This window comes from Hypomesus transpacificus, chromosome 22 (assembly GCF_021917145.1).
Source record: "Hypomesus transpacificus isolate Combined female chromosome 22, fHypTra1, whole genome shotgun sequence".
NCBI classification, from domain to species: Eukaryota; Metazoa; Chordata; class Actinopteri; order Osmeriformes; family Osmeridae; genus Hypomesus; species Hypomesus transpacificus.
Genome location: NC_061081.1, coordinates 12,475,362 through 12,494,432, shown reverse-complemented (window position 1 = coordinate 12,494,432; position 19,071 = coordinate 12,475,362). Strand labels below are relative to the sequence as shown.

The following is a 19,071-nucleotide window of genomic DNA, read 5'->3' as shown; positions in this document are numbered from 1 at the left end:
CAGAAAGGGAGAAGAGAGGAAGATGGGGGTGGGGGAGAAAGGGAGGGATGAAAAGAAAGACAGATAGAAGCCGGAAGTGTAGAGAGATTTGTCGTAAGATCAACAGCAGTCTGAGACAATCAGAGAAAAGGACAGAAAGGAGAGAGGAGGCAGGAGAGAAACAGATAGAAGGAGGAAGAGGGTGAAGATCGGACTCTGTCTATCAGTAACCCTGTGTGGGTTCTCATCTTAATACTCACATTGTCTTTCAGAACCTTATTGGGTTCTGTCTGGGTTCTGAAACTTCAGCTAAGGGATCTTACAAAACTCAAGGCTTTGTTCGACCAAACCTGTCCAAAGAAACCTGTTTCTGGGATTGTTTCAATTCCTATTATACCACTAGAGTGAATATTCAGAAACATAAGTCAGCTAGACACACACAGGCACACACACACATACACACAGGCACACACACATTCAACAGAATCGAATTACCAAAAGGAGAAATTCACTTTTTCTTGTCCCATTTCCTGTGGTTCGTTCCCTGGAAAACTTTTCAACAGGTTTGATTGAACATCGCTTTCACTTGTGTCTTGAATGCTCTCCTGTATATTTCTTTTACTGTTGTTGTTGTTTTTGGAAAAGGGAGAAGTACTGTAGAATTTATTTAACATTACCATTCCACCTTCTGTTCCTTAAAGGTGCCAGACATATTCTCAGAAACGTTCTTGAAGAAAAAGCCTAATATTAGGCAGTAGTCCGGCATGGAGTGACTGGTGGATGGAGAGAAGGGGAAGAACAGGGAGACAGACGTGGAGAGAGAGGGAAAGGAAGAGGGAGAGAGACAGGGAGAGGGAGAGGGAGAGAGAGAGGGAGAGGGAAAGAGAGAGGGAGAGGGAAAGAGACGGGGAGAGGGAAAGAGAAAGGTAAAGAGCGTCCCAGTGTCAGTCACTGTCCAACAGGTCCTCCAAGTCAGCCTGAACATCAGTGATCAATAATCAGTTTAACAGTCTCAGTTTAGCAAAGGCTTAGCAGATGCATCTTAGATAGAGGCTTTTACGCTCAAAGATTGATTCAAACTTACATTAATAATTCCTATTTCACTGCACTATACAGTTTAAAATACCACACAAACGTCTTTCTGTTTTGAAAAGGATAAATATATGTTTTTTTTGTTGTTAAATGCTTGATTCTACACCTTACACATTGATGCAGAGGAGATCCCTAAGTTAAAGCCCAGCCAGACTTTAGCTCTGCAGGATATTACCATTTTTATGTGCGACGATCACTTCCTGTCTGAAGAGGAGAACATCTTTTCTGTAGCCTCTGGGTTAGCTGGTTTGTGCTTAATGTTCTTATCGAGCAATTTAATTTGAACGTTTTCCATTACTGGAGTGATTATTCATTCATAAGATTATGTAATAAGGGCAGAGCGTTATCACACTTGTTTCACCTCATTCTTCTCAAATGAATTTGTTTACTCTCCATTTTTTTTTTTACTTGCACACAGTTGTTTTCTTCCTTTGTATTATTATTATTATAATTATTATTAATATTATTATTGGTATGATTGTTATTATGGTAAATTGATGAATTGATATTTTGTTTGTGGCAATTGTAGTACCCCAGGTGTGCCTGCATGGAAGAGGGGGACGCTGTTGTACAATTGAGAGAAAGTAGTGAGGGTTGGGTTGTGGGATTTGGGGGGTGGGGCAGTCGGGGTGTGGGGGGTAGTGTTGTAGAAGTATTCAGGGGTAAGAAAGAATGGACTAGATCTGTGACGGAGAGAGGGAGGGATGGACCTTGAAGGAGGAGAGAAGCCAGTGATTAGCAGTTTCTACTCTCGTCTTCCCTCCTTGCTCAACTGAGTAGATTGTCTTCATTTGCTACCAATACGCAAAAAATAATAATAAACACACAAAAAAAATGAACCCTGACTGAATTTATCATGGCTGAATTATGGGAACTATTACTGTTATTTGATTACCATCTCCTGTCGTCTTTCAGACTAAATAAGGGAGTGCTTTTTGGTAGAGTTTTTACCGTGGGACAGCGGACTGTCTCACTCAGTTGGTTTTATTTTGTGGGTGAAACGCTTTAATGAAAGACAAACAACAATAAAACAGTTCATTTAAGAGGTCTTGTTTTCAGTCTCTTATTCAGCGAACAAGTCATACTGTTCTGTACTTATGCGGGGAACAGGTAACCTTAGCAACCATTGGTATGGGAAGACTCACACTGAATTTACTGTTGACTGTCAACGTTTCATCGTAAGAAGTAATGTTTTTAGAAAATATTCAATACATCCTCATGTGTACTGTGCATGCTAAGATATGGTTATGTAAGGCTTCATGAGACATGGATGAACACAGAGGGTTGGAAGTCTTGACAATGTATAAGTTCTCAACCAAGTTATTATGAATATCTGCCAGATTATTTGATTTGATGCTACCCATCCTCATGTGGCTCCAATAAGGAGCTTTGTGACATCAGGACTGAACCTCTTGTAACCCCCTCAGACAGAATGACTGGATTTGGTTTAAAGCCTCTGGTACTCAATTCTGCATCATGCAATCTTTCCCTAATCAAGGAGAAATTTGTGACAGAATGTTGATGGCAATCCATTTCAGAATCCTGAGTTCTATGGAAGCATAGCCTTCATTAGTCTTTATGACATCAGGTGGCAGGAGGATGTAGGGGGTTAGTCATGGTGTCGGAGGATGGGGGTAAACCAAGATAGTGTAGGATGGTTATGTGTAGGGGCCACCTCCTCTTGGTCATGTTGAGAGGAAAGGGTTAGAGTTTGTGCCAAAAAAAGTTTTGAAAAGTTGAAAGAAAAAAGTTTTTAAAACGTTTTGTGTATAGCAGCTGAGATTCCTCATCAAGTACTCAAGGATGATAATATTCCTCTCTTATCAACTTCTGACGAGAATAGCAATGGACCACTTCCTGTAACTAGAACGACATCCACAAGGCGGCGCTGGTAAGCAAGCATTCAGTGTCTGAGGGACTGTCAATTTGGTATGCCTAATGGGGTAAAGGAATCTTTTAAAAAGTTTTGCCACGTGTAGTGTATGTGTGTGGGGGAGAGGGGGGCAAGTGGGTAATGGAACTAGGATTTGGTTTCCATTTATAGACAGATGGGAAGAGGGGGAAGGGAGGGAGGCGTTCAAACCTTGCCATACAGATATCATGAAGTTCAACTTCTGCGTAGACACCGTCACATTGAAGTTCCGACAGACTTTGTTGTAGGTATTGAAAGACGACAAGTCAAAAATAATAAAAGCATTAGACCATCAACCTACCTCAGAGGAAGATATATTTAAAGAAGAGAAGAAAAAAACATAATCAGAGGTACAACTTTCAGAGACAAAAGTAAGTTTAGATTTGTATTTATTATCAAATAATATATTTCTTTGAGGAAGTAGGTCTAACACTGCCTACACATGACATGACACGACACACATTAAATACATTTTGTTGCTCATTTATTATTTTAATGTAGGCTACATCATTGATTAGCCAATATATATTTGTCGAGTAGTCAACACATCCTACTGCTTCCGTTAAATAGTAGTACGGGAAGTAGCCATTGTAAAGATAAGTGGCCTATTTTCATTTTCCGTTGTCTGAAAAGATGTAGCTACGTTTAGTCGGGACACTTGTGGTGTTACGTGCCAAGTCCTGCTTTAGAGACATACTGTGTTAATAAGGATGGTGCTTGTTTTGGCAAGCACCGGTATTCTCACAGCTCCCCATGCGTAATACGCGCGCGGCCAATGGTCAAAGTGGCACCCGGACACAGCTGCCAGTTCCCATGGTGAACGAGGAAGGTTCGCGCGCGATCTAAAGTGGGAGGAAACAGCTGAGAGAGAGAGAGAGAGAGAGAGAGAGTGTACATGAGGACAGGACAAAGTAAAAGAAAAATCGAGAGGTTGGAATGGTGTTACATTTTTCTCTAAAACAGCAACATTGATAGACGGAAGCACCTTTGACCCTCAATGTAAACAGGCGCTACCAATTAGACATCATAAACATATAGTCATGCCAACAACTTCCCCTGCCATGTCTGAACTAATGCAATCCTTCCGTGTAACTGTCATCAAACCCCTTTCTGCCCTTTGTCATATCTATAACTCACTCCTTTTCTCCCCCCTAGTCTTTATGTTCACCTCCCTCTCAAACTCCTACCTTTGTTTTTACTGCACTTGTCTGTAACTGGGTTCTGCGCAGTGGTGTTAGAGTGTTATATTGTGGTTGAGCAGGTGTGTTTGTGTGGAGGGATTAGGCACACATATACACAGCCAAACACAGTACAGGCACAATAAATCACAGCACAGGTTCTAAAGACAAAAACTGAACAATCTTGGTATTTCTTAAATTATTATAAACAATCGATTACTATTTTGTTAGCTTGGCGAGTTGCTTAATGAAATCCATTTGGTAGGGGGTCTCTTTTCTTTAGCTTTATTAATCCCCATTAGTCTCTGCGGTTAGAGGGTATGTGTGTGTGTGTGTGTGAGTCTGGTTCTATGTGTGTGCGGTGGCTATTTCAGTCATTAGCAGACACACTAAAATACACAGAAACGCATGGCCACAAGGATGTGCCGTCTGGCAAACATCTGAATGTTTGCATAAGCACATTCAAGTGAAGTGAATTTCCTGTAGACTTCTGCTGTAGGCCTCTCCTGTCCTCATCTCATCACTCTTCTCCTGCTCAGTTTTCCTCTCCTCCTCTCCTTTCCTGTCCCGGGCATAAAGGACATGTCCTGGGAGCGTGTCCAAACAGGTTTCGATCCTTGTGTTTCAGAACAGTTTACTGTCATTGCTATATACGTCCCTATTTCTCTCTCTCGCTCCCTAATCTTACTCTCCTTCATCCTGTCCAGATTCAAAATCAGTTGGTTGTTACTTAGTCCTTAATCTGTCTCTTTGTCCCTATCCCCACACCCTCCCTCTCCTCCCCTGCTCCCTTCCCCTCCTCCCTGTTGTCTCCCGACCACCCCTTCGCCCCCCCAGCCATGGCACCCTCCCTGTCTCAGGCCTACCGGAGGCGGTGGTGGATGGCCGTGACGGCGGTGGTGGAGAACCTGCTGTTCTCCGCTGTGCTGCTGGGCTGGGGCTCCCTTCTCATCATGCTGAAGAAAGAGGGTTTCTACTCTCACTTGTGCACAGGTGGGTGGGCAAGCTTGTTACCTCAGCGAGGGCTAATCTGCCTGGTCGATGCTAAAGGATAAACACGTGCATTGATAGTTTAGTGGCAGGGAACTATGTTGTGTAAGTGCGATTAACTCACATTTCTTTCTGTTTTTTCATTCTGTACTACTTTCTTTTTTCTCTGATTCTCATTCTTTTCCCTCACTCAACTCCCTTTCTCTCTCACGTCCTCTGCACCCCTCACCGCCTCCCAGACAACGAGACGGTCGTCAGCAATGTGAGCTCCTGGGAGAGTGGTGATTGGCCGAGCTGCGTGGATCAGGAAGAGATGCTGAATCTGGGCTTCACAATTGGCTCCTTCCTGTTGAGCGCGGCCACTCTGCCTCTGGGGATCCTGATGGACAAGTTTGGGCCCCGCCCACTTCGCCTTCTCGGCAGGTAGGGGAATGCATGCTTTCATCGTCATCATCGCTGTTAACGTTTTAAAATGTTAACAAAGGTAATAAAAATGATTATTAGGAATTATGTTACCATCGAGCTAACACCTAAACAATCCCCACCATCATCATCCCCATCTTCTCCTATCTGTTTCGCAGTGCGTGTTTTGCGTTCTCATGTGCCCTGATTGCCGCAGCAGCCTACAACCCTGAAGGTAGGCCGCTGCCTCACCAACATTCCTTATGAGTACGATACTGAGGGTTGGCATTATGCTCTGATGCCTGAGGATATCTGGTAATAACCTGTTGATCAAGTCTGCTTGTCATTCATATCGCGAGAGCTCGTTTGAGTGAAATGATTGATCCATCATCCCTTTAAACCCCCTTCTTCTTCCTACTCTTTTCCCAGACTTGTCGGTCCTCATCTTCATCGCTGTCTCATTTAACGGCTTTGGTGGTATCTGCCTCACCTTCACCTCTCTGACGGTAAAACACGCACAGATGCACACACACACACACGGTTAGACTAACACGTAACACACTGAACAAGCAAGTTCACAGAAGCAGTAAACATGACATACATATATGTAGCTGTCACTCACACGCATATATTTACACTTACATTTAGTCATTTAGCAGACGCTCTTATCCAGAGCGACTTACAGTAAGTACAGGGACATTCCCCCCGAGGCAAGTAAGGGGAAGTGCCTTGCCCAAGGACACAACGTCATTTGACACGGCAGGGAATCGATCCGGCAACCTTCCGATTTCTAGCCCGACTCCCTCAGCGCTCAGCCATCTGACTCCCTCATATTTGTGTTACATGATGCAATAGGTTCCTAATAACGTGCCTAGGAGTGTGTGTGTGCTTGGATGCGTGTTTGTGTTGGCGCATTTATTTTGGCCGCAACTAGACACATGCGGTTCTGCCTTGGGGCTAAAATGCTGGCATGTGTTCCTCAACCAATCACATCTCTGATCTGTCTTCACGCCCTCCCCTTGCCCCCACCCCCTCTCCAAACCTGCCCAAAACACATAATGACACACACTCTGCTATCTCTCTCTCTCTCTCTCTCTCTCTCTCTCCCTCTCTCTTTCTCTCTCTCTCTCTCTCTCTCTCTCTCTCTCTCTCTCCCTCTCTCTCTCTCTCTCTCTCTCTCTCTCTCTCTCTCTCTCTCTCTCTCTCCTCTCTCCTCTCTCTCTCTCTCTCTCTCTCTCTCTCTCTCTCTCTCTCTCTCTCTCTCTCTCTCTCTCACTCTTTCCAACAGTTTCTTTCACTCTCCTGTCCTGTTCCTCTCATCTCCTCTTCAGGACTTCTAGAATGTAGTCAACGTTCTGACTCTAACTTTAGAATTCCCTGGTCTTTCTTTAGCGTACTTCCTCCTTTCCTCTTCAAGTCCGTCTGTCTCTCTTTTCCTCCCTTTCTCTATCTGTTTTGAGCAATCCTTATTTGAATCGATTGGGCAATTGCTAAGTAGGTTAGTGTGTGTGCACATTTTTAGGTGTGTTTTGATTTGTGGGTGAGTGTGTGTGTGTGTATGAGAGTATTTATATGTGTCTATCATTAGATGTTACCTGAACCGAGGGATCTTTCTTGTCCATGGGCTCTTAAATGACATGTCACCCATACTGTCTGCCTTACTATGTGTCTGTCTGCCCACTTGTCTGCCTGTCTGTCCACCTACTGCCTGCATGCTTTCATGTGTTTAGGTATGTGTGTGTGTTATATCTCCCTGTCCTGGTACACTACAACTGTTTATACTTGCTGTCAAAACCTGGAGCAAGCACACCCTTGGAAGGAGAGAGAGACATAAAGAGTTGTAAAGAGAAGGAGTCAGAGGGAAAAGTGGAAAAACAGAGAGGGAGAGTGATGAGGAGGGAAAGAGAGAGAGAGTATTAAGGGAAGGAAGGATGGAAAAACATTTGACAAAAATAGGTGAGGAGAGGAAGAGAAAGGGGGGGATGACGAGAAGGTCAAGAGAACGAGAGAATTATGTCCTTAGTTGAACTTAGAAACCACAGCCAAATAGTACACACATACACTTTGATCCTGCTGTTCATATCAAAACCACTGACGATATGTCTGTGTTCATGGGTTTATGCTTATGTTTTAAATAGCAAGACCTGCAGTGTATTTAAAGCAGGAGAGGCACCCAGACAAACAGAGATGTCCTGGCATGCAGATTGCTTCTGGGAAAGAGAGGGGATATGTATTATTAATTGAATAGTCTGTGTGAGTGTGTGTCTAAACAGTCACTTTATCATTGACTCAATGGGAAAGGGGATGACACAGCTGTTAGCATGGACTAACTATTTGCTACTGATTTTTCTGCACAGAAAACACTTGTTGTGCTGTTGGACACACCCCATTCCTACAACATGTCAGATCGTGGCTGTGCATTCCTAGTCACAGAGCTTACACAGACACTAAAGTAGTGTGTGTGTGTGTGTTTGTGTTAAACTGTGCATATGTCTTTCTCTGCGTCTCCCACATCAGAGCAGATCACATGGCCACCTGCTGGTCAACTTGTAGAACTGCAGCCTGCCCTTACACTTTCCACTTACTGTGATGGATGAGAAGAGAGTTGTTAATGAATGCTTACAGTATCTGTTTTACAGTCCCTGTTTTACTGTCCACATTCTTATCCCCTCACTTCATCCACACCGTTTTCTCTACTCTCTGCTCTCCTTCCCACTCTAGCTACCTAACATGTTTGGGAACGTGCGGTCCACCATTTTGTCCATCATGATTGGTTCCTATGCCTCCTCAGCCGTCACCTTCCCAGGGGTCAAAGTAAGAGAGTCAACTGAGTGGGTTTGATTTGACCCACACTCAGCACTTACAGGGTTGAAATGTTGATCTTATTGGGATCTTATTGGGTAAGACTAATTAAGGGCACTCAAGTTTCTAGCTGTATTTGCAAATAGAAGTTGACCCTGCATTAGGGTCCCACATGGAGTCTGATTTTCCTGTCTTTGTTTTGCCCTTGTCTCCTTCTCTCTCTCTCCCTCCCTCTCTCTCCCCTTCTCTCTCTCTCCCTCCCTCTCTCTTCCCTTCTCTCTCTCCCTCCCTCTCTCTTCCCTTCTCTCTCCTCTCTCCAGTTGATCTATGACATGGGTGTGTCCTTCAGGGTAATCATGTGGGTGTGGGCGGGGATGGCCTGCCTTGTCTTCCTCAACTGCTTTGTCAATTGGCCATCAGAATCTTTCCCTGCCCCTGAGGACATCAGATACACGTCAGTATCCATGACAACCCAATCATCATCATCATCATCATCATCATCATCCTCATCCTATTTAAATTATGTCACAGTATACACCATCTAGTTTGTCTCTGAACAAATTCAGTAACCTATTTCTACCACTCTTCTTGATCCCTCTTTTGAAATTATCCCTCTTTTTTGCTTCTATTTCTGTCTTATTCTCAGTAAAAAGGTGAAGCTGACCAGTATTGTCATGGACGACAAGCTGACAGGTGACCGCTTCTGCAGTCACAAGACCAGTCTTGAGGAAGGCATGGGCCTCAAGAACAGAGAACCGGGCCCTGGCTCAGAACAGAACGGTATGTCTATTATGCAGGGTGAGGAACCAACCTTAGAACCACACAAAACAAGATAGGAGTAGCGAGAAAGACTGGATGTTCTATCGCCCAAATCGAGACACAGATTTTAGTCCTTTAAAATCGAATCAAATGTGATAGAATGGAGTAAAACCATAGAACTGCTAAATAAACAGTAGATGTGGAACCCAAGAGAACCCAATAGAACTTAAATTGAACAACCCAACAGAACGTGACAGAATAGTCACTTATCAAGTCAACTATTTAAGCAGCCATACTCATAGCCCCGCCCTTTCTTGTGTGACATCAGAGGGTTCTCCACCATTCAGACGCTCTGTTTGCTCGCCCATCTTTCTCTGGAGTATCATCACTATGGCGATGACGCAGCTGCGCATCATCTTCTTCATGGGCGCCATGAACAAGATGCTGGAGTTCCTGGTCATCCACGGCGACCCGCACCGTAAGACCCATGTACACCCATGATACATGTCTATAGGTGGACCACTTATATTTCAGTTTTCTGAATATATACTTTATATATTTTATATATTATAAAATGATAATATATAATAATTATTATATTATTTTACTATTTTATACCCTTAGATCCTTATCTTCATAGTTTATAGGACTCCCTATATCTTGTATCTCGTATTTTTATATTTTGTATTTTCTATATTTAAATTGTACTCAGAGTGCTGTTCTGTACCCTGCTGCTGTTGTAAACTGCAATTTCCTCACTGCAGGACAAATAAAAGATGATCTTATCTTATCTTCTGAAAGAGTTGACAACCTTTATTAACTTGTCTGCCTGTCTGCCTGTCTGCCTGTCTGCCTGTCTGCCTGTCTGCCTGTCTCATCTGCAGCTTCTGAGGAGTTGGTGGAGGAGGCGGAGAAGCAAGGTGAGTGACAGGCTGGAAGAAAGAGGGGGAAGTTCCAGCAGTAGAAATCCATCTATTTAGAGGATGATCTCTTCATTATGTTTTTTTGGGAATCCTAGATTGATGTGTATCAGTCCTTAGGTTTATTGTTTACAAATAATTCACAAACTAAATGTATGTATGTATGCTTGCATGCTTGTGGGTGTGGACGTATGTGTGTGTATGTGTGCATGCATTTGTGTGTGTGTGCGTGCGTATGTGTATGTATCTGCATGTGTGTGTGCATGCTTTTGTGTGTGTGTGTGTGTGTGCTTGTCCTTAGTGGGTTTGTATGCGTCCATCTTTGGAACCCTGCAGCTGCTGTGTTTGCTCACCTGTCCTCTGATTGGCTATATCATGGACTGGAAGATGAAGGAGTGTGAGGTTGAGGGCGCCACACAGTCTGAGACTGTGAAGAGGTAGGTTTGTGTGTGTGTGTGTGTCAGGAGGAGTGTCCTAGAGTAAAGAAAAGAACAAATAATTCACTTGTTTGACTCTCCAGCCAACCAGAGCCTCCAAAGAGAGACAGGAAGATCCAGAAATTGACCAATGCCATCCGAGCTTTCATTTTCACCAACCTCCTGTTGGTCACCTTTGGAATTCTCTCCCTCGTAGATAATCTGCCGCTTCAGGTGTGAACACACACACATATATAAATATATATATACAGTGCCCTCCAAAAGTATTGGAACAGTGAGGCCAATTCCTTTATTTTTGCTGTAGACTGAAAACATTTGGGCTTGACATCAAACGATGAATGTGAAACCAGAGATCAACGTTTCAGCTTTTATTTCCAGGTATTTACATCAGGATCTGATGCACAAATTAGAAAATATCACCTTTTTGTTCGAACCCACCCATTTGTCACGTGAGCAAAAGTATTGGAACATGTGACTGACAGGTGTGTTTTGTTGCCCAGGTGTGTCCTATTACATACATTATTCAATCAATAAATACCACTGAATGTCTACACTCAGGTTCAGATTGGGTAAGATAGGTTTTGTCTATGCAGACTGTATTCAGAGGTGAAAACAACATGAAAACCAGAGCGCTGTCTTTGGGTGAAAAACAAGCAATTGTGAGTCTTAGAGAAGATGGAAAATCAATCAGAGCCATTGCAGAAACATTGGCCATAGCCAGTACAACCATTTGGAATGTCCTGAAGAAGAAGAAAACTACTGGTGTACTAAGTAACAGACGTCGAACAGGTAGACCAAGGAAAACATCAGCAGTTGATGACAGAAACATTGTGAGAGCTGTAAAGAAAGACCCTAAAACAACTGTTAGTGAGATCAGCAACAACCTCCAGATGGCAGGAGTGAAGGTATCACTATCTACTGTTCGCAGAAGACTTCATGAACAAAAGTACAAGGGCTACACCAGAAGATGCAAACCACTCATTAGCAAGAAGAATAGGAAGGCCAGGCTGGAATTTGCCAAAAAGTACAGAGATGAACCTCAAAAATTCTGGGACAAAGTTTTATGGACTGATGAGACAAAGATTAACTTTTACCAAAGTGATGGAAAGGCTAAAGTTTGGAGAAAGAAAGGAACTGCTCATGATCCCAAACACACAAGCTCATCTGTGAAACACGGTGGAGGTAATGTCATGGCTTGGGCTTGCATGGCTTCTTCTGGGACGGGCTCATTAATCTTCATTGAGGATGTAACACATGATGGCAGCAACAAAATGAACTCGGAAGTCTACAGAAACATTTTGTCTGCCAATTTAAGGAAAGATGCAACCAAACTGATTGGCAGAGCCTTCATCATGCAGCAAGATAACGACCCAAAACACACTGCCAAAACAACAAAGGAGTTCATCAGGGGCAAGAAATGGAAGGTATTAGACTGGCCAAGTCAATCTCCAGACTTAAACCCTATAGAGCATGCATTTTACCTGCTTAAGAGGAGACTGAAGGGAGGAACCCCACAAAACAAACAACAACTGAAAGAGGCTGCAGTGAAAGCCTGGGAAAGCATCAAAAAGGAAGAATGCAAAAGTTTGGTGACGTCAATGGGTCACAGACTTGCTGCAGTTATTGAAAGCAAAGGATTTGCAACTAAATATTAAGTCTTATTCACTTAAATATGTTTTAAGTATATCTGTTCCAATACTTTTGCTCACATGACAAATGGGTGGATTCAAACAAAATGTGATATTTTCTTAGTTGTGCATCAGATCCTGATGTAAATACCTGGAAATAAAAGCTGAAACGTTGATCTCTGGTCTCACGTTCATTATTTGATGTCAAGCCCAAATGTTTTCAGTCTACAGCAAAAATAAAGGAATTCGCCTCACTGTTCCAATACTTTTGGAGGGCACTGTATATATAAATATGGAAACGTCACCTACATGGATGATTGTCGTTTTTTACTTTCTTCCTCCTACTTTCTCTCTCTTTCTCACTCTCTCTCTTTCTCTCTCTCTCTCTCTCTCTCTCTCTCTCTCCCCCTCCCTCCCTCCCTCCCTCCCTCCCTCCCTCCCTCCCTCCCTCCCTCCCTCCCTCCCTCCCTCCCTCCCTCCCTCTGTCCCTACCTCTCTCACTCAGGTGGTCTCTTTCATTCTCCACACGGTGGTTCGAGGTTTTGCCCACTCCTGCTGTGGAGGTCTCTACGCTGCTGTGTAAGTACTGACTCGGGACCAGCTCTAATCACAGTTTACATACAGCTGATGCAGGCCAGGACCAGCTCTAATCACAGTTTACATACAGCTGATGCAGGCCAGGACCAGCTCTAATCACAGTTTACATACAGCTGATGCAGGCCAGGACCAGCTCTAATCACAGTTTACATACAGCTGATGCAGGCCAGGACCAGCTCTAATCACAGTTTACATACAGCTGATGCAGGTCATGACCAGCGATAATCATAGCTTAAATACAACTGGCCCAGGACCAGCTGTAATCAGTTTACATACATCAAAACTTGTAGGACCTGCTTAAAAAATGTAATACCCACCGTACTTTCTATATGCACAATGTACTTAAGTTTCTACATGCGCTATTTAAGGTCATTTTGGATCAAAGTGTGACGTAAAATGTAATATATTTTCTGATCAACGTCACCCTCTCCCACACCACCACAATTGAGAACTACAATTCTAATTGGCCACTGTGGCCCTGCCCCTCTCCAGATACCCGGCCAATCACTTTGGGACATTGACGGGGATGCAGTCTATGATCAGTGCTTTGTTTGCTCTGCTGCAACAGCCTCTCTTCATGGTCATGGTGGGACATCTCAACGGAGACCCATACTGGGTGAGACACACATAGACACACCGCATACACTCACATACACACACACAGATACACACACATTGCATACACATGCATACACACACAGATACACACACACCGCAAACACACATGTACACACACATATTCAAAAAATACACTCAGTCACACACTTGCAGGCATATTCCCTCATATCCAAATTTGAATACTAGCATGAGTGAATGCAGGGGCCGACTGGTACAAACACACAAACATCCATATACAAATACATCTACTTACATTATGGAAAACAGACCTCACTGAAACATCTTCCTTCACATGGGTGTCTCTCTCTTCTCCAATCAACAGATCAATTTATCCCTGCTCCTCTTCTCATTGGCTGGCTTCCTGTTGCCAGGATACCTGTTCTATCACCGTAGGAACCTCATGCGGGACAAGGCGGAGCGTGAGAAGGAGGCCGCAAACCAATCGGCTAGCGTAGCTCAAAGCCAATCAGAAAACGGACATCTAAAAAATCCAACCAACGGGAACATTGGTTCTGAGATATAGAAAGTCTTTGGCAGTATGCTATCCAACAACAGCCATTTGGATAGCCATTTTTTGTTGTTGGACACATTTCAAGTGGGGATCAACAAAACAAACTCTCTACACACCTAGCAACCAAACATTAAATGCCTTTAGAAAATTGACTTTTAGCTATAAAATATTTTAGCTAATGTTACATTTACACCTATGATGAACACGGTGATATTCATCTTAATCTCAGTTTACTGTAACACACTCAGTAAGAATTATGACCTCAAGGTCACCCTTCCAACAATCAAACACATGCATGTCAGTTTATCCTGTTTAAACAGGACGTAAGTCTCTATAGCCACCGGGCTTGCAGGTGTTACATTAACTACCTCCCCCACCCAACCTTCACCACAAACAGTTCATTTATTTTGGCCTCCAGCCTGGTGGGTCTCCTGTTTATTTATTTGTCGTCGTTCTCTCTTTCCTTCTCTACCATTTTGCAGATTCATCTGTCCAAATGCATTTATTTCTCTGTGTGTCCATGTTGACAGGCTTGGTTTAGGTCCTAATCAGAAACAACCCTTAGGCTCTGGTCCTTCGACACAGCTGGAAGTATCAGAAAGCAAGATGGTGGACAGCGCATGTGCTGTTTATTACAATCCATTCCACTCATATCCACAAGTAGACACAGGAAGGTCTTGAGGGCTACAGGAGTAAAGCCTAGAGGTTGTTTTTGGATACAATTATTGTAAGGATGAGTTAGGGCTTTTTGAGAAGCCTAATGTTTCTTTAGGGGAAAAACAATTCAGTAGTATTACTAAATGATTGTGAAATAAATAAATGGCTGTGGAATGTTGGGGTTTGTTTTGAGGTTGTAACCAGCCCCATTGCTGCTAATTGATCCCAGTCTGACTGTGAATGGTGATCCATAAGCAAGCTGTGCACTAGCCAAATACAGTATATTTACCCTAAAGTGTTCTCAATGCAACTGCTTAGTATGAATGCACACAGAATAGCAATGAAGGCACTAGTATTTTACAAAACAAATTAACAATGGAGGCCTATGAGAGAATGTTGCTAAGGCTAAACCAGCCACTGTAGCAGACTCTTTCACAATCAGGCCCTTTAAGTGAGTAGGCTACCGTGTATTGTATTTAAGTATTGTTTACTTCATCAGTTTAGTAATGCTAACGCTATTAAATTTTAGATGTAATATGTGTCTGCTCTAGATTTTCTGTTGTACTACACTTGTCCACAAAGGGCCTGTGTTTTTAAACTTTAGTGCTATCTGTTAACATTAAACTCAGCGTCGAATTGTAGAAAATGGAGAGGTCTGATCTTCCTGTATCCGCCCTCTTTTAGATCTCAGAGCCAATCGCAAAGCAATAGGTATCTTAACTAGCCAATCATTTATATTTGTCCGCGATGACCTCCGCACTTGCTTCCGCCCCTTTAATTCAGGTTGTAAGCATTGGCCGACTGAAAATACAGTTAGCGGTCGCACTGTTAGTTCAACATTGCACCACATTGCGAGGACGTCCTCGCATCCCCTTTCTTTTTCTGCGCTGTTTGTGTATTTTAGGAAATGGCTTTATTGACCCCTCTCCTCGCGTTCCTCTACCACTTGCCGCTAGTGTATAAGTGGCTGCTAAAACCGTATTATGTCTCGTCGCTTTTCATGTCGATAGCTTTCCTAGCAGTCCGCAAGACTCCAGGAATCTGCGATCATCTTTCGACACAACGGGAGGATGGCAATCCTTGTGACTTTGACTGGGTCAGTACCGAAGGGTGTGGAAATGGTTATTAAAACAAACGTAGCAAGTGGGGGGTGGTTAGAGAGACATGGCAAATGGGCCCTGGAATTAGCATTACAAGCTAAAAGCTGACGCAGCCTAGTTAACCAGTATAGGACTAGCTGTAACTCCGTACAATTGACTGATGGCTACGCTAGCTAGCCAGCTAATGTGTGGTTGCATATGCCATCAACATCCTACTCATGAGTTTAACTCAAGTCTGATGGATGGGAGGACAGTTTCGCCTTGCTCCTCTCAAGATTAGCCATCGGTTTCGGATGTATTTGTGAACGGGTGTTTAGATGGACAGGCCAGAACATGACGGGTAATAGGAGCAGGTGCACACCCATCTGAACGGATGCCAGCCGGGCCAGTGCTATGTCACTGCGGAGCTTAGCGGCCTTGTAGTGGCGAATATATAGCAAGGTAGCCAAATGACGCTAGGTAGGTAAGTAGCAACAGAGATGGGAGGTTTTATTTTACAGGACTGCATGTTTAATATAACAGTACTCCCTAGTACGTTTTACTAGTCTGTGCCTTCAGTTTCATGAAATGTGTGTTTGTCAGTGATGGTTACTGCTTATCTTGTCCTCAGAGAGAGGTGGAGGTCCTCATGTTTCTCAGCGCCATCGTCATGATGAAGAACAGGAGAGCCAGTAAGTAGGGGTTTCGTTCTTAGATGCGACACACTCCTCTCACAGGTCGTCGTACCACCTTAGCTAGTGTTCATGGAGATTTGAGAGGTAAGTGTACCACTCCACTGTGGTTGTTGGTACACGTCGGAAAGAGTTGTTTTGTAAACAAGGAGTGAAGAGATGGTCTGGGAAAGGGTCTGAGACTGTTTTGTGTTTGTCATTGACACTTTCTTATCTGTGCTTTTATGGTTGGCCATTGTTCCTTTGTTATTGTTCACATCTTCTCCTGATACCTATTCTTAAATTCACTCAGTTTTTTTCTTCTGTAATACTTTATCTTCACCCTCCTCCCCCCACAGTCACGGTGGAACAGCATGTGGGGAACATCATCCTCTTCAGCAAGGTGGCCAACGTCATTCTCTTCTTCCGACTAGACATCCGTATGGGCCTACTATACCTCACCCTCTGCATCGGTCAGTACACACACACACACACACACACACACACACACACACACACACACACACACACACACTCACCTTTAGGTATCAACGGCAAACACTCACACACACACACACACACTGCATCAGTACACACAATAATGCATCACCTGCATTGGCCTGTAACCCCTCCACACACACACACACACCGACTCAGTGCTCTGGTGTGATTGTGTGTTTCAGTACTCCTGATGACTTGCAAGCCTCCTCTCTACATAGGCCCTGAGTACATCAAATACTTCAGCGATAAAACCATAGAGGTGAGCTCCATACATCCGTCCTCTCCCAAGAGCCTGCGCTAGTGGAACATATGCAGCGTAACAATGTGGTGTGTGTGTTCGCAGGATGAGTTGGAAAGAGATAACCGTGTGACCTGGATTGTAGAGTTCTTTGCCAACTGGTCCCCTGAGTGCCAGTCCTTCGCTTCTGTCTACGCAGATCTGTCGCTCAAGTGAGACCACACACACACACACAGCATCACAGCTTCCTATTACGAAATGACAGCTAGTTACACATACCATGAAAAACACACAGTCCTATCTCCCACCACTAAATGAAGCAGTGTGTCCGAATTGCAGAGTAAACTCTGGAATTTTTTCGCAGGTACAACTGTACCGGGCTGAAGTTTGGCAAGGTGGACATCGGCCGATATGGAGACGTTTCTAAGACGTAAGTGTCTGTCGCTCTGTCCGTCTGTCTGTCCAACCAACTCACCAGTCAGCTCAAACCATATTTTCTCCTTATTTTTTTCCTCAATTTTATCTCTGTCTCTCCCACTCCATTTCCCTCCCCTTAATTCCCATTTTCCTCTCCCAGGTACAAGGTCAGCACCTCCCCCCTGTCCAAGCAGCTGCCCTCTCTGGTGCTCTTTCAGGGGGGGAAGGAAGTGATGAGGCGCCCCCAGGTGGACAAGAAGGGAAGGGCTGTGTCCTGGACCTTCACTGAGGTGAGAGACAAGCACACACTCTAGCCCGTATTTATTTCTAGTGTTAGCCAGGTAGATGAAGTGGGCTAGTATCACATGCACACACACACACAGACACCTGTAACCCATCCTGTGTCATCAGGAGAACATCATCCGTGAGTTCAACCTGAACGAACTGTACCAGAAGTCCAAGAAGCTCTCAAAGAGCAAGGGTGACCATGCCGACAAGCTGAGCGAATCACAGTTCCCGCCTGTCCCCGAGGAGGAGGAGCCAGAGGCAGAGGTCGACGCCCAGGAGGAGACAGAAACCAAGAAGGACAAATAGAATCTCTTGGGGACCTGGGAGAATGCGGTGACATCACAATGGGACTGGGTGGTGTTATGCAAATGCAGAGCGAGGCAGTAGAAGGCGTGTCGTTGAAAGGGAACATCGTTGATTGTGATTTTGTTGTTTTCCTTAATTCTTTTCAATTTTGCAATGAATTTTTAGTTGCAAAACCAGTTTTGGTGATTGTTAATGCATTAATATCTGTGATATGTTAATATAAACTAACTTAAATTTTGCTTACTTCCATTAGTTTAAATGACATTGTTTCACTACCAAGTCCCTGGAGCCTCAAAGCTCAGGTCTGCACTTCTACACCGAACCATTCCTTTATTTAAAACTATTCAGCTTACTTGCTCTGTCAGGTAAACAATATCAAGTGCACCCATCGACATATTAGATGTGTAGATGTAATGGACCAATGGCAGGCTTTGGCACAGAGGCACGTCATGCCAGTCAATCTGAGTCACTTTCAAGTGCAACATGCTTATCTATTGGTAGACAAATGTGTCATGTTACCTACCTCCATTGATGATGATGATGATGAAGACGATTAAGATGGTTTTCTGCTGTGTGTTTTTTGTGTGAACGAGTCCTAAAGACACATTTTACCCAAGAACAGTTTCTTCTAAATGTTCTAGTGTAGTCTCTACTCTGGGCGCTACTGTGTTCTACTGTATGTCTGTTCCACTGGCTGCATGTCTGTTCCGACATGCCTACTATCATCTTTATCATCTAGTCACACGATCGTGACTTGTTAGGTCCTTACAACATCGGAAGGAAGATGAGGGAGAGAGGCTAGTCAGGGGTGTCCAATCCTGGTCCTCGAGGGCCACTGTCCTGCATGTTTTAGATGTTTCCCTGCTCCAGCACACCTGATTCAAATGAATGGTCATTACCTGGCTTCCACAGAGCTTGATAACGACCCATTCATTTGAAACGGGTGTGCTGGAGCAGAGAAACATCTAAAACATGCAGGACAGTGGCCCTCGAGGACCAGGATTGGACACCCCTGGGCTAGGTGATACATTCCCCATCAACCAAACGTCCATTTTGTTGCTCCTATGCTTCAACCAAGTGCTTCTCTCT

The 19,071-nt window shown here is 43.9% G+C and overlaps 2 protein-coding genes and 1 long non-coding RNA gene across 3 annotated transcripts; 2 read left to right on the top strand and 1 right to left on the bottom strand.

Moving 5' to 3' along the window:
* Positions 1–3,057: 3,057 nt before the first annotated feature.
* On the top strand, positions 3,058–14,660 carry slc43a1b (solute carrier family 43 member 1b). The gene is made up of 15 exons (XM_047045091.1): positions 3,058–3,354; positions 4,999–5,154; positions 5,391–5,574; positions 5,733–5,788; positions 5,983–6,059; positions 8,275–8,367; positions 8,676–8,809; positions 9,002–9,135; positions 9,443–9,592; positions 9,999–10,034; positions 10,336–10,471; positions 10,555–10,684; positions 12,605–12,678; positions 13,189–13,312; positions 13,637–14,660. The coding sequence occupies exons 2-15, from the start codon at positions 5,001–5,003 to the stop codon at positions 13,835–13,837; spliced, it is 1,683 nt and encodes a 560-aa protein (XP_046901047.1). The 5' UTR covers positions 3,058–3,354; positions 4,999–5,000; the 3' UTR covers positions 13,838–14,660.
* Positions 3,271–4,990, bottom strand: LOC124484244. The gene is made up of 2 exons (XR_006957948.1): positions 3,969–4,990; positions 3,271–3,844 (listed from the first exon to the last, which is right to left on the bottom strand). It is a non-coding gene; the product is annotated as an uncharacterized LOC124484244 (long non-coding RNA).
* Positions 14,661–15,263: 603 nt separating the features above from the next.
* On the top strand, positions 15,264–18,443 carry tmx2b (thioredoxin-related transmembrane protein 2b). Its single transcript, XM_047045092.1, has 8 exons — positions 15,264–15,578; positions 16,193–16,253; positions 16,592–16,705; positions 16,916–16,992; positions 17,077–17,183; positions 17,336–17,401; positions 17,549–17,678; positions 17,800–18,443. The coding sequence occupies exons 1-8, from the start codon at positions 15,390–15,392 to the stop codon at positions 17,980–17,982; spliced, it is 927 nt and encodes a 308-aa protein (XP_046901048.1). The 5' UTR covers positions 15,264–15,389; the 3' UTR covers positions 17,983–18,443.
* Positions 18,444–19,071: the final 628 nt, after the last annotated feature.

Excerpts from the sequence above, each read along its gene's own strand:
- slc43a1b (XM_047045091.1), top strand. The coding sequence starts at position 5,001 with ATGGCACCCTCCCTGTCTCAGGCCTACCGGAGGCGGTGGTGGATGGCC. Across the intron at positions 8,368-8,675 it reads TCACCTTCCCAGGGGTCAAA|TTGATCTATGACATGGGTGT; the intron begins GTAAGAGAGTCA and ends TCCTCTCTCCAG. Across the intron at positions 10,685-12,604 it reads TAGATAATCTGCCGCTTCAG|GTGGTCTCTTTCATTCTCCA; the intron begins GTGTGAACACAC and ends TCTCTCACTCAG.
- tmx2b (XM_047045092.1), top strand. The coding sequence starts at position 15,390 with ATGGCTTTATTGACCCCTCTCCTCGCGTTCCTCTACCACTTGCCGCTA. Across the intron at positions 16,254-16,591 it reads GATGAAGAACAGGAGAGCCA|TCACGGTGGAACAGCATGTG; the intron begins GTAAGTAGGGGT and ends CTCCCCCCACAG. Across the intron at positions 17,402-17,548 it reads TATGGAGACGTTTCTAAGAC|GTACAAGGTCAGCACCTCCC; the intron begins GTAAGTGTCTGT and ends TTCCTCTCCCAG.